Raw genomic sequence first — 14,762 nt, forward strand, 5'->3', positions numbered from 1 at the left:
GTTAACTGCCCGCTTTCTTATGTTTTGCAAAAAGGTGCCAAATTCATAAGAGTGAGCTGTGGGATTGTCTACTCGAGGGAATCTGAACGAAGAGACAGTAAAATTACAAGAGTCTTGGGGAGAAGAGAGTTAGAGCACCCCAAATGACTTAAAGGCTTACGTTATCTTGCTCCGTTGGAAAGGCACCAATTCCAACCCTTGTTGTATAGGCTTTCACCACTCCGTATACTTCTCCTACATTCTGAGGAGGGATTCCCAGACCTGTGCACACACCACCCACTGTGCAATTTGATGAAGTCACAAAAGGATATGTACCTTTAAAAGGATTAAAAAAAAAGTACATTGCTGTATCTAGTATTCAATTCAAGTCTGCATACAAGCTTGGATATGACTTTTAAATATAATAGGGACACATACCTTCTTCACACCTCAATATAATTCATAGGCTGTGAAAAGCTCTGGGAGAGCGTGAAGATGTGAAAGACACTTATACAAACAAGTACTTTCTCGTAAATGGTCTTTTATAATTACAGCTGTTTTCCATAGCCCTCTGATGGAGAATTTGGATAACTATATTTGTTCATGCATTTGAGTTATAGGTCACCATTTGTTTCCCATTCCTAATTTCCCTTTAACTGTGTTGCTTGCTACTATTTCAAAGACCAGTTAAGCGTCAACCACATTGCTGTCGTCAGAAATCATACGTGGGCCAGATCAGGAAAAGACTGGAGACTTTGGGCGCTGCACGGTGGCTCAGTGATTAGCACTGCTGCTTCAAAGCGCCAGGGATTCGGGTTCAATTCCAGCCTTGGGTGGCAGTCTGTGTGTAGTTTGCACGCTTTCCCCTTGTCTGCGTAGGTTTCTTGCGGGTGCTCCGGATTCCTCCCAAAGTCCAAAAATGTGCAGGGTAGGTCGACTGGCCATGTTAAGTTGCCCATAGTGTTCAGCGAAATTAGGGGAATGGGTCTGGGTGGGATGAACTTGTTGCACCAAATGGCCTGTTTCCACAATGTGGGGATTCTATGAACATACTTGAATTCTACTTCCTTCCCAAAAGACTTTGGTCAAGCAAATGTGCTTTTATAATATTTGTTCATAGTTTATGAGACTAACTTTCAATTCCAGATTCCATTAATTCATGGAATTTTGATCTCAACAGTTGCTGTGGTTGGATTTGGACCAGAGTCCACAGCTGTAAATTACTAGTTCAGCAACATTACCACGATACCACTGTTACCCTGACCTAGGAGATACCTTCAGTGACTACTTTTTTGATCAATTATGTTGTGGAAGTGGAAGAATGTTAATGCTAATGGATGGAATTGTTTTCACTTCAGGAATCCAATACCAGTATCAAGTTCTGCAGTCAAACATTCCAATTAACAGTCCCTTCCCCTCTGCCTCCACCCAATGTTCCTTATCCCTCTGCTGTCTTTTTCTTCCATTTTGTGAAATCAGCAATCCCATAGCATTCAAACAAGATCACCAATTTAAAGGCAGCTTCCTGGTGTGGGATTATCTGCACTCAAATGGTTAGAACCTTTCCAAAACCTTCACTCAGGAGCCTTTACAACCCATGATCAGAGGAATACTTCAGCCTCTGCTGAACCGTAGGGTAAAGTTCACGAATAAAACACTTTGCATATATGCATTCCTTCTACTATTCTCCCAAGTTGTTAGATGACTGTCTGCCAATTAAAAATCAAAATACACAGGTGCCAAGCATAATGCTATTTCAAGTATAAAAGACCTATGCCAGAAAAATGTTAGCTAAAATACAGCTAGCATATTTCTAGGATAACAAATTTCATTGGCTGTTAACTACAAGAGGAAGAGTTTAATTTTAAAGCAATGCAAGTTTATCCTAAACTAAATTGAAGTACCTGAAGCATAGTTCTGCAGGTACTGGGATGAATTCAGAATAAACTGACAGATACTGAATCATAGAATCCCTACAGTGTGGAAACAGGGCCTTTGGCCCAACAAGTCCACACCGACCCTCGGAGCATGCCACCCAAACCAATCTGCATATAACGCACATAGTCTACACATCCCTGAACACTATGGGCAATTTACCTTGGCCAATCCACAGAGCCTGCACATTTTTGGATTGTGGGACGAAAGCGGATTCCCAGAGGAAATCCATGTAGACAGTCACTTGAGGCTGGAATTGAACCTGGGTCCCTGGTGCTGTAAGGCTGCAGTGCTAATCACTGTGCTGGCCATAGACGGGAACCAGTGTCATATTAGAGGATGGAAATAATCAGAAAATAAGCTTGAGAGGAGCAGAGAATAAACCAAGATGTATTTAACAAAACTACCTAAAGATCATAATGGTCTAAAAACTACCAAATATACTCGTACATTGCTGTACCCATATCTGGGTCTTTAAAACTTTTTAAACAAAATTTCCTACAATGCTGTGCCTTGTGATATCACTGAAGTGCAATTTTTTATCTTTCTAAGGTAGATGGAGGTATCTGTTCCAGTAATGATGTAGAGATACTTCACACAACGCCAGAGCTTAGAAACGAAATCCTGTACCAAAGGTAGTACTTGCAGTTATGCAGCTCTTAACTGCTCAGAATATTTTCCAGGGATTTGAGGCATCTTACCAAAATCAATATCCAACAATGCTGCATTGGCTCCTTCGACTAGGATCTTCTTTTCTGGGCCATGTAAAGCTTCATACATGAAGTAGACTCCATCTCTTACCATAGGCTTGATTCTCTCCACATATCCCTGAAAATGACATCAAATTCCAGTGAATGCTGAGAAATGAACCACTACTGGTGTCCAACACTCTTATTTGTGTATTACTGAGGCCAGAGAGAGAAGGCACAAAGCTTATAATTCTAAGCCTATCTGTTTTACTCAACTCGGAATGACTCATTCTTCTCAAAAGCAACTCTAGTGCGCAGTTGTCTTTTGTCTGGGATCTGCTAAATGATTTGAGCATCTCAGCGCTTCCTTCCAGTTAGCATCAGAGCATGAAAGCTATTGGTCTTTCCGTACTCATGTTTCTATACTACCACACCCAAGTGCCGCACATCCTCACCCCATTTCAAATACTTTTACCTTTTCCCACCACTGTCCACTCCAACGGACCCAGAAACATTATACTACTATTGTCACTTCTGTGACCCTTGGAACTGGATCTGAATTCTTCTAAGTGTCTACAAGGCTTTGAAGCGGTGAGAACATAGTAGGTTCTTTAAGGAACTAGAAGCTCGTTTCCAGATTGCAGCAAGACATGCACATAACTGCAACCCATCCCAGAATGAGACTGCAGAACACTCAGAAATGGCACTGAGATCAGATGAGAATGAGATGTGATATTTCTGAAACAAAAGATCTTGATATGACTAAAGAGAGTATATTTTCACTTGTGTGGGAGAACAACCATGAGGGGACTTTTTTTTTAAAAACCAAGGTCTCCCTTCTACGACAGAGATGAAGAGTGTTTTTCCCCCTCACTAGGACATTAACAGAGTGAAATTCTCTTCTCCAGAAGATACTGCATGCTGGGTCTTTGAATTTAAGACTGAATGAGGTGAATTTTTAATAGACAAGACAGCCAAAGATTATGGCCGCACAGCGTTAACTTGAGACCACAACCAGATCAATCACGTTCTTATTGAGTGGTGGGGCACACTCAAAGGATCAAATAACCTACTCCTGTTCCTGAGGTCTTGTGTTAGGAGCAGCAATACCAATTATTTAACACACATCTAAGTTAATTGCTGACTGTTCAGTTCACCAAGCATTAAGCTTGATTTCTTCACATGTGAAACTGCAATATGTTTGAAACTAAAATACAGAAACTTTCTTTTGTCTCCATAAGCAGGGTAAGCCTTTGAATATATTTTTGGATTGGGCCTGAAATCTAATTTTAGAAGTTATCTTTATTCATTCAGATTTTTGCTGTCCTACGTTTAGGTTTTTGTTGGTTGAGGTCTGACCTTGGGTGCAACAGATAAGGAGGAACAATTAAAACCACATAGCAGGGCAACAGCCAGTCCATATTAGTCCCCTATCCTGAGGGAAAGTCACACCAGACTTGAAACTTTAACCCTGTTTCTCTCTCCATAGATGCTAGCAGACCTCCTGTGTTTGCTATGCTTGTTCCATACATGTTCTGAGGAAGCTTAGACTTTGTGGGATCAATGGTTTTTTTACTCATTGCACATTTGAGCCTCGAGTCCCCACCTCAACAGGAAAAAAGCTTCCCTGCTGGTTCAAGTATTACAGGGAAACCAGAAAAGACTTTTAGGTCATTTTCAATGAAGACACTGATAAATAAAACATTCAATTCAGAGTTCAATAACAACTGGATTCTATCAACTTGAACGTGAAATCTGAAATCATCAGTACTAGACGAAAGTAATGAAAAATTGATGGGGTATCAGTGTGGATAGTTGAGTGGCAGTCTCCTTTCAGTTAATCCCTTATCATTATTCATTGTTATGGCAAACATCAAGTACCACGTAATTGTACTGACAATAATTTAAAATGTCAAGAAAATAATCTGCTTATCTCTTCTGATTTGAACTCCATTGTTTCGTTTGCAGAATTCTTTGAAAGACACTTTCAACCTAAACCACGTTCTAAAAATTATTAATTGGCATCTCCCTGCAGTAAGGGGAAACCAGTGAGACTAAGTCTTACGCCAATCCAATTTGAGTGTTTCCCAGTGTCTTCAAACAACTCAGCACAAGTGCGTTATCTAAGTCAAGAGGGAGTTTTTACACAACGCCACTTGACCACACAAAGCTGCCATTTATTAACTGAGGACAGAGTAACACACACAACCCAACAACCATGCGGATGAAGATCTGTTCAGAGTGTTTTGGGCATGGATCTGGAATGACAACTCGGCAACTTTATAATTACTCTTCAGCTGTACTGAACTTTTAGAGCAGATCTAGATAAGCATTTGGTCTCTTTCATTTGTTCTAAAAATCTTCTTTGACTACAATCAATAATTAGCCATTGCAATTGGTTACTGATATAATCATAAGTACAATGTACAGTAAAACTAAGTTCTGATCAGCTTACCCGAAGCTTTTCCAGTTCTCCTTCCACATCAACTTCCAGATTAGGATACATTGACATATGCTGATTTGCCAAGACTTTAAACCTGAGGAAAAAAATTGAAACTCAATTAATGAAATGCAGAAACCTTCTGAATGCAAATTTGCAAAAAGAGAATTTTAGGGCCATTCTTACTTTCAATTGAGATAGGAATTAAATGCAAAGAGGACCAATTTCCATGAAAATTACATTCATTCTGGAGAAACATATATGTTTTGCAACTGTTAATCTGCATTGGTCAAGTGAGCTGATGATTTTTTTTGACACAATATATGGGCATCTACATTACCACCTCACTTGGACATAGATGGATTTGAAGGGATGCCAGAGAAGCACATGATGGTGAGGACCAAAAAAGATGAACAAGGATGGAGCACAAATACTGGTAAGGATTGGTGAGGCCAAATGGCTTGTTCACGTGCTGTAAGTTCTAAATGTGTCTGTTATGCAATCAAAGAGTTGGCAAGCTTCTTCACAGTATGATCTAAACTTGTGGGTAATTGTTTAAACTGACAGAAGCAATTCACAAGAATGGACTGTTACATGGCAACAGCACTGCTGCCTCACAGCATCAGGGGCCCAGGTCCGACTTCACCCTCGGCTAACCGTCTGTGTGACATTTACATGTTCTCCAAGTGTCTGCATGGGTTTCCTCTGGATGCTCAGGTTTCCTCCCACAATCCAAAAATGAGCAAGTTAAGTGGACTAGCCATGGTAAATTGCCCATAGTGTCAAGGGATGTGTCAGTTAGGTGGATTAGCCATTGAAATGCAGGGTTACAGGGATGGTGGAGTTTGGGTGGATGGGTGGATGGGTGGGTGGGGGTGGTGGTGGTGTGAATCTGGGTGACATGGTCTTCAGGAGTCCATGTGGGCTGGTTGGGCTGAATGGCCTATTTCCATACTGTAGGGATTCCAAAAGGCAATAAATAAAGCTCTGATCAGAAATAATGGGAACTGCAGATGCTGGAGAATCCAAGATAACAAAGTGTGAAGCTGGATGAACACAGCAGGCCAAGCAGCATCTCAGGAGCACAAATTTCTGAGTTTTTTTTTTAAAAACCACTTTAATTTTATACTGAAATCACTGGAAATAAAATTCATCATCATGAATAGGGCCTCACTTGTCAAAAGCACTGATTTGAGACCAGCACAAATCATCTTCAGTATTCCATTTTAAGAACCAATGCCAAATAGTAAAAGACAAAACACCACTAGTTTTCCAGCAACTTCTCTACGCAGTTTAAAATTGCATGAATTTTTGATTCAGCCTTTACACTTATTTCATGGCTCATTTCCCTGAGAATTAGGAAAGAAATGTAAATAGTACATCAGCTGACTAGTTAATAAAATGACTCTCAACAAACTGTGAAATGAGAAGTCAACTAAATACTGTAAACAGTCGATTTCCACACACATACAGAAAAACGCAATTTGTATAATTGTGCAAATCAGTACTTCAAGTTCCAATTTACACCTCCTGATATCAGATATTTAGCTGTAACACAAACAAATGAATGCTGAAATTAGTAAACTAATAACTTCAAATGCATCTACTTTAAGTACTATGCACAGTTACAATGATAAGAAATGCAATTTGTCTGGACAAACAGGGTTAAAAAAGAAAATGTGACCATTTGGTTCATGTACACAAAGATTTTCCACATTTCCATACAAGCAGATGTGGAGCTAACAAAATAGTGAGAAAATTATATGGGCAAGTGTTCAGTTAGCCAAGTACCAGAGACAGTTTTTAAAGCAGAATTCCCCCATTGACTCTTAAGCTCTGAAGCATACATCTTAGCAACAACTTGTGCAGTAGTATCGGACAGAAAATCAAGTCCTTTCGAACAAAAATGCAATTTACGGTGTGAACATGGTTAAACAGACAGGGGAAGTATCCAGTTTGATCACTGGGCTGTACCAAAGTAACAAAGTAAAGATCAATGAAGACATTATTAGCCCAATGTGTTTCAATATCTACAAAGACACCACACTTTTCCCCTCTACTGCAGCACCTATTATCTTCCTAAGTGATGTCAGACTGACCTTTCTGCTACTGTATCAATATGTGTATTGTCTTTTCGTTAACTCTCATAAGGAGGTTTTCTGGAGAGTGGCCCTTAACCTCATGATCAAAATCAGAAGTTGCTGGAAAAGCGCAGCAGGCCTGGCAGCATCTGTGGAAAGATATCAGAGCTAAGCTTTCGGGTCCAGTGGCCCTTCCTCAGAACTGGTGCTCACCGGACCCGACAAGTTAACTCTGATATTTTCTTTATAGATGCTGCCAAACCAGCTGAGCTTTTCTAGTAATTTTTGTTTTTGTTTCTGATTTACAGCATCCACAGTTCTTTCGGCCCTAACCTCAGCTTGGATCAGTTTGAACTAGTGTCTCGCTTTCCTGCCATTTAATTTAATGTAATATTACAGATTTGCCTTTTCCAGAGAAGTTACTACCTTGCTCACCTTCAACATTTCTGCAATAAGTACTCTAAATTTTTTGCTCAAAATTCAGACTATGTCCAAAAGCTTTTGCGCCACATCTTTGAGTGTCTCCCTTGTCATGGTTACCAGAATTGGTGTGATCTGACCAGTTTCCTTTTGAAAGCTAATCATTAGCATGATCTGAATAAATTATCAGCTGAATCTGCTTTGTCTGTCCAACCACCACACCCACGACCATCTAATTTTCATTGTTATCCTTTCTAGATTTTTCATATTACTGTTATGATTATTTAGAAACGTTGTTTGTACCCTCCTTTGTGAATACTGTCCGTTTCAGCCACATTCCTCATCTCCAAGTGCTACGTAATTGCATGGCAATTTAATTGGAATAGTCCATTGATAACCCTCTAGAACCACATGTTCAGAGTGGGCATACGGATGGATGGCTGCCAGCCACCAATTGGATCAAATACCAGATTCTGTCACTGTCTTCTGTAGGTGGGGAATAACTGGGAACAAAACAATTGGGCCTATACCTGAAAACACAGCTAATTAAATGCAAAAGCAGCCAGCATACGTATTTCAAAATACTAGCTGCATACCAAACCATTTGGCAGTCATCAAGCTGGAGTTTTTTGCTGGCTATTATGTAAATGACGTTGTTAGGACAGAAAAAAAACTAAAAATATTATCAATAACTTGTGTTTATTGAAACTGTAGGTAGACAGGACCAACTGTGGGACTGAGTGATTTCTGTGGAGATGCTTTACAAGCTCCTTAAAATACTTAGATTTTTAGGAAAATATATGCATGGGATGAGGGCATTGCTGGTTAGACCAGCATTTATCATTATCCCTAGTTGCCTTTGAGAAGTTTTTATGAACCATGCAGTCCACTAGGAAGGGAATTCCAGAATTTTAACCCAGTCACTCTGAAAGAACAGGTGATACATTTCCAAGACCGAACGATGAGTGGCTTTCAGGGGAACCTACAGGCAGTGGCATTCCCATGCACCTCCTATTCCTGTCCTTCTACTTGGAAGAGGTCGGATGTGTGAAAGATGTTGTCCAAGAGCCTTGGTGAATTTCTGCAGTGCATTTTATAAACAGTATACGCTGCTGCTATGGAGCATCGATGGTGCTGGGTGTGGATGTTTGTGAATGTGGTGCCAACTAACAGGGCTGCTTCATCCTGGGTCGTGTCAAGTTTCAGTGTTTTTGGGTTCACACCTATCCAAACATGTAGAGTATTCCATCACACTCCTGACATGTGGACTGCATATGGTGAATAAGCTTTGGGGAGTCAGGAGGCAAATTGCTCGCTGAACAATTCCTAGCCTCTGGCCTGTGCTTGTTGTCACAGTGTCTTTACGGTGAGTAGAGTTCAGTTTCTGAGCAATGGTAACTCAAGGATATTGACAGTGAAAGATTCAGTGATGGTGATACCATTGAATGTCACAGGGTGATGGTCAGATTCTCTTTCATCGGGGATAGTCATTGTCTGACATTCGTGTTATCTGTCACTGTTCAGCCCAAGCCTGGATGTTGACGAGATTTTGCTGCATTTGAACATGGACTGTTTCCATGTATGAGGAGTTGTAAATGATATCGAACAGGTTATTGCTAAGTAAGAGCTGCTTGGTATCATTGATGATGACACCTTTCATCATTTTACTCATGATCAGGAGTAGATTGATGGAGTGGTACTTAGCTTTTTACGTACTGGATTTATCTGGGCAATTTATTGTATTATTAGGGAGATGCCAGTGTTGTAGCTGTACTGGGAGCAGCTTGGCTCAGGTCACATTAAGTTCTGGAGCACAGTCTTAACTATTATTATAGGAATGTTGTCAGGGCCCCACAGTCATTGCAGTAACCTGTGCAACCAAATGATAACATGCTGAACAAATTGAAATGGCTGCAGACAGGCATTTGTGGTGATGGAAACCTCTGGAGAAGGCAGGGATGGATAATCCAGTTGGCACTTTTAGCTGAAGATTGTTGTGAATGCTTCAGCCTCCTCAGTTTGCATTTACACACATGAACATAAACAGCAAACTGCTGAAAGAGGAAAAGGACCGAATTCAATGTTCTGACATAGAATTCAAAGTTGGTTTGTTCAGAACTGGACCTGAAATGGATGGAAGCACAAAGAGATCGTACCTATGAACAAACACAGATCATACATATGAACTCGGAACAGGAGGTGACCAATCAGCTCCTTGAGCCTGCTCCACCATTCAATAAGATCATGACCGATCTGAGTGTGGCTTTAGCACCATAATTCTGCTGAGTCCCAATACTGTATGAGCCCCTTGTTTAAAAAATATAAATTTACCTAAAATAAAATTAACTGGCCCTGCCTTCATCACACTCTGGGGAACAGAGTTCTATAGACTCATGGCCCTCAGAAATAAATTCTCACTTCCAAATTAAATGGGATACCTATTAAACTGTTTAGTTCTAGTCTCTCCCACAATGGATAACAGCCTTTCAGCAACCAACCTATCAAGCCTCCTCAGAATCCTGTGCAAGCCAATGAGATTGCCTGTTATAATTCTAAACTTCAAAAGGACAAAGCTCTGCCTACCCAACGTTCCCCAAGATAACTGTATCCACATCCCAAGTTATCAGTAAAGCAAACTTTCTCTGAACTACACCAGATACATTTATGTTGTTTCTCAAATGAAGAGACCAAAACTGTGCATAATACTTATGTAGTCTCACCAATACCCCATACAACCATATTTCACTTCACTTGTAATTAAAAACATAAAAAACGAGTCCAAGTGAAAGAGGATAATCCTGCCTAATGACCTTGCAAATGTAACCAATTACTAAAAACAGAAAAAAATACTAGAAACAGCATTCTCAGAAAAGGGGAAGACAAGATTAAGATTTCAAGTCAATGATCTTCCATCAGAAAATACGTTCACTACACTTCCCCCTGAACATAGTGCTATCCGGCCCGTTGAATATTACCAGTGTTTTCTGTTTTTCTTATTTCAGCTTTCCAGCATCACTGATGGTACAGCATACCAATAGAGTACTACGGTCCACTCAAAACCTTTGTCACCCCTACCCTAATCTTTATTGTGTGGAGTCTGTCCATTTCAGTGCACAGTAACTTTGTTTCCTTTCGTTGTACATGGTATCTAAAGTAGTCTACTTGTGAGCAGCCTCAGAGTGCTTGCTGGGCTACTGCATGCACTGCAATTTATTGGAACATGGGGAAGGATGGGTGTACAAGATTTAAATCATGATGTTACCAACATATACCATGAAGGTAAGGAAAGGGATGTGACTGAGATGGAACCAGGTGGCACTTCATAAGTGGCAGTGCAAGAGTGGGAAAAGAAGATATCACTGGAGATGATCTGGCTACAAATATAGGGGTAATGCAGACTCAAATAATTAAAAACAATAATTACTCTTTTTAAATGAATGTCAGAATTCTATCATGTCAGAAATTCATTCCCAAGTGAAGCTTGATTGGATATCTTTGACATCTGATGTTTCCAGATATTTCAATATATTAATTTAACAGCAGGAATACCAGTAACGCACACTCTATTTAATCACTTACATCGCCTGTCAAATATAGAAACAATATTTGTGTTTTTTATGTACTTGTATAAAAATGTGGGGGGGAAATGGAGAGGAAAAAAACTGAAATGTTTAAGCTTGTGTGGTACCTTATCACATTAAAATGTCTCACAGCATCTCACATACATGGATTGTTGAAGGTTATGCAGAGAAACGTGGCAACTACACAATGCTGACATCGTTGCACCACTGAGATGAATAACTAATCTGATTTGTGATTTGATGTTTCAGACACATGGCAGTTTCAGATACAGTCACACGTGTGCGCAGTGGAATGGGTGACACTTCAAAATACATAACACCACATTCCATGAGTCAATTTTGTTTATACACTAGTTTCTCCAGAAACAAAACATCTAGTTCAACATACACTATTCAAATACCAAAAAACCTAAAATTTGGTTACAGGAAAACTGAAGCTTGACTACTGGGCACTTTGTTATGATCAATTTGTGCTGTTAAATGACCAAAGTACGTGTGTTGGCAGAAAGCCACATTTAAAGATCAAATGAACATTTTTAACTTTGTTGTCATTCGCACACAGAGAAAGTGATCAGTGCCCAACAGAGGGAGCTCTTACAAAATAAACAAGACCATAAGTCGTAGAACGGGGCAGGCTGTTTGGCCCTTGAGCCTGCTCCATCATTCAAGAGTATTATGGCTGACCGGACACTCCTCAAGGTCCACTTTCCTACCCTTTCCCCAAAACCCCTGCTTTGTTGAGTGATCAAGAATCTATTTGTCAAGACTTTACAACATCAGGTAAATATAGAAGTGGCAGATTATCATAAACAGTGTATAAAAAGGATAGTTTTTAGAACAAATGTTTAGACAATTTAAGCCTACTTTATCTGAAAAGCATAATTAGTTTTGGGAATTGGTGTTTATTCCTGTGACCTAAACGTACCTTCAGCCCTGACTGTATTTTTCAGAATGTCCTTATCATAATGATACACCTATATGCTAATTTGTTTTGATTGATAAGCAAAATTTCATGCATGTTTAGGTTAGCTCGGTTGTCAGCAGGGCTAATGTTATGCTTAGTGATCAGTAATTATTTAAATCCCTTCATAGCTTTGTTGACAGGTTTCTTCTGCATGGTTCAGGTTCACTGTTTGTGTGTGTAAAATTCACATTGAAATCTGCCATCTCCTTACTTATCAGCTAATTTTGACACTATGTTGTGGTTGATGCCATCAGTCTCGCTTACAATCGTCACCTTGAAAACAGAACTGTAAAACCAATTTTGACTCTAATCTTATGGGTCATCATCTTTGCAAAAAGGCTTACTTACTTTCCTTACTGGCAACAGCTACAGCACTGCTGCCCACTGAGTTAACCATTAGCCACAAGGCAACAGGAAGTCTTATTTGGTTAATTGCATTTCTGATTAGTAACTGAAAAAATGAGTAGCATACAATGCCATTTATATTGTGATCTCAGTAGTTATATTCACATGTTATATTAGTTTCTAATCAACCTCTTCTGGGATATTATCATACATCTTTGGAACAGATGGGTTACGAACCCAGACTTACTGGCTCAGAGGCAAAGATACTACCACTGTACCACAACAGCCCGTTATTCACATGGTATAAGCATATGCACTTTAACTTACTTGCGTAGGTGTTTGTAAAGTGGCAAACGGCAAAATCAGAATGTACAAGTTTTTTTGGCTATTGTATGTTTTAAACTCTTGGTTAATATTTAGTAATTATCTATTGAAACAGCATGCAAAATGGGCTGAAATATCGGACATCAGCGCATAGAAAATATCAGTAATAATGAATGAGAAGTGGAATTTGAGAGCTTGAGTAACAGAAATAACCATACCAGGCCAGAAGAAAGTAAGTTCAACCAGTAATCAATAATTTAAAAGTGGATGAAACAAACAGATATCTAGCTGAGATAACAAAGTGTGGAGCTGGATGAACACAGCAGGCCAAGCAGCATCTCAGGAGCACAAAAGCTGATATTTCGGGCCTCGGCCCTTCATCAGATATCTAGCTGGTTAGGTGAACAAGAACATGGAACATTAGCACATTCAGGATATAAGTTTGCTCGCTGAGCTGGAAGGTTCGTTTTCAGACATTTCGACAGCATTCTAGGTAACATCATCAGTGAGCCTCCAGCGAAGTGCTGGTGTTGTGTTCCGCTTTCTATTTATGTGCTTAGGTTTCCTTAGGTTGGTGATGTCATTTCCTGTGTTGATGTCATTTCCCATTCTTTTTCTTAGAGGGTGATAATGTTACCTCAAATGGTGACAAAATGTCTAAAAACTTACATCCAGAACGTCAACCTGAGCCACAAATCTTCTCAAAACTCATTAGCACATTCAAATACCTTTCTGAAAAGGAATCAAAATCAGTCAGAAGATCACATATCCTAAGCCCACTTCGAGATGCTTTTGAAGAATACACTGGTCCGATCCCCTTCTTTGTGGTGCCTAAGCTATAAAAATAAATAATAAATTAATAAATTTAAAACATACATTTTATTTGATTAAGTAGTCAATAATTGTTTAATCTACATATCTAATTAAGTAGATAACCACTGGAAACAAAATGGTTTCTGTACGTAAACGTACATATGGGCGGCACGGTGGCTCAGTGGTTAGCACTGCAGCCTCACAGCACCAGGGACCCAGGTTCGATTCCAGCTTTGGGTGACTGTCTGTGTGGAGTCTGCACGTTCTCCCCGTGTCTGCAGGAGTTTCCTCCGGGTGCTCTGGTTTCCTCCCACAGTCCAAAAATAAACGTGCAGGCTAGGTGGATTGGTCATACTAAATTGGCCATAGTATTCAGGGGTGTGTTGGTTATAGGGGGATAGGTCTGGGTGGGATATATCAAGGGGCGGTGTGGACTTGTTGGGCCGAAGGGCCTGTTTCCACACTGTAAGGAATCTAAATCTAATCTAAACCCATTTACCACTTTAACATGCATTGAAATGCTTAAAATTAAAACAAAATGATTAAAATTTTTTAAAAAGTAAAAATAGCCAAGTGCTAGTCAAAAATCAAATCAGCCAAAGTGTGTTGTTAATATGTAGAAAAAGTCATATTTTAAACACCGTGGAAAACATAATGGCATTTTACGTTTAGATGGGGCCCTCTTGTGGTGCAGTGACAGCTTCCCTATCCCTGGACCAGGGTGACCGGGTTCAAGTCCCACGTGTTCCAGAGATGTGTAATAATATCTCTGATTAGGAAAAAAAATAGTTTAAAGAAAGGCACAAGAGCCAACAATAGTTTCTAGCTTAATGCCATGAACCTTATTGTTAGGTCAATCTAAAAAAAGAAACAAAATTTCAATTCGGCTAAACACAAGTGGGGGTCATTATAAATAAATCCTTATATAACTTCAGTTCTAAAGCAACAAAGTAATGCCTCTGTTTCAAACGTCTACAAAGACAGAAGTCACACGACACCAGGTTATTGTCCAACAGAACTCTCAAATAAATCTATTGGGCTATAACCTGCTGTCATGTGACTTCTGACGTTGTCCACCCCAGTCCAACTCTGGCATCTCCAAATCGAATGTCGACATATCTGTGTAATCAGAAACAATGACTTGCCACTGAAAGCTGCAATGAGGTCAAACTATGCAGATTTGAAGGCTCT

General features: G+C 39.7%; 1 protein-coding gene across 2 annotated transcripts in view; it reads right to left on the minus strand.

Moving 5' to 3' along the window:
• Window positions 1-14,762, minus strand: part of adss2 (adenylosuccinate synthase 2) — a 72,316-nt gene that overhangs the window by 10,077 nt on the left and 47,477 nt on the right. For both annotated transcript variants that reach the window (XM_048536610.2, XM_048536611.2), the window contains exons 6-9: window positions 13,487-13,594; window positions 5,059-5,140; window positions 2,616-2,742; window positions 161-315 (exon numbers count right to left, since the gene is read on the minus strand). In XM_048536610.2, the coding sequence (XP_048392567.1) occupies window positions 161-315; window positions 2,616-2,742; window positions 5,059-5,140; window positions 13,487-13,594 (472 nt within the window). The remainder of the gene's footprint in view (window positions 1-160; window positions 316-2,615; window positions 2,743-5,058; window positions 5,141-13,486; window positions 13,595-14,762) is intronic.

Source organism: Stegostoma tigrinum, chromosome 9 (assembly GCF_030684315.1).
Source record: "Stegostoma tigrinum isolate sSteTig4 chromosome 9, sSteTig4.hap1, whole genome shotgun sequence".
Lineage (NCBI taxonomy): Eukaryota > Metazoa > Chordata > Chondrichthyes > Orectolobiformes > Stegostomatidae > Stegostoma > Stegostoma tigrinum.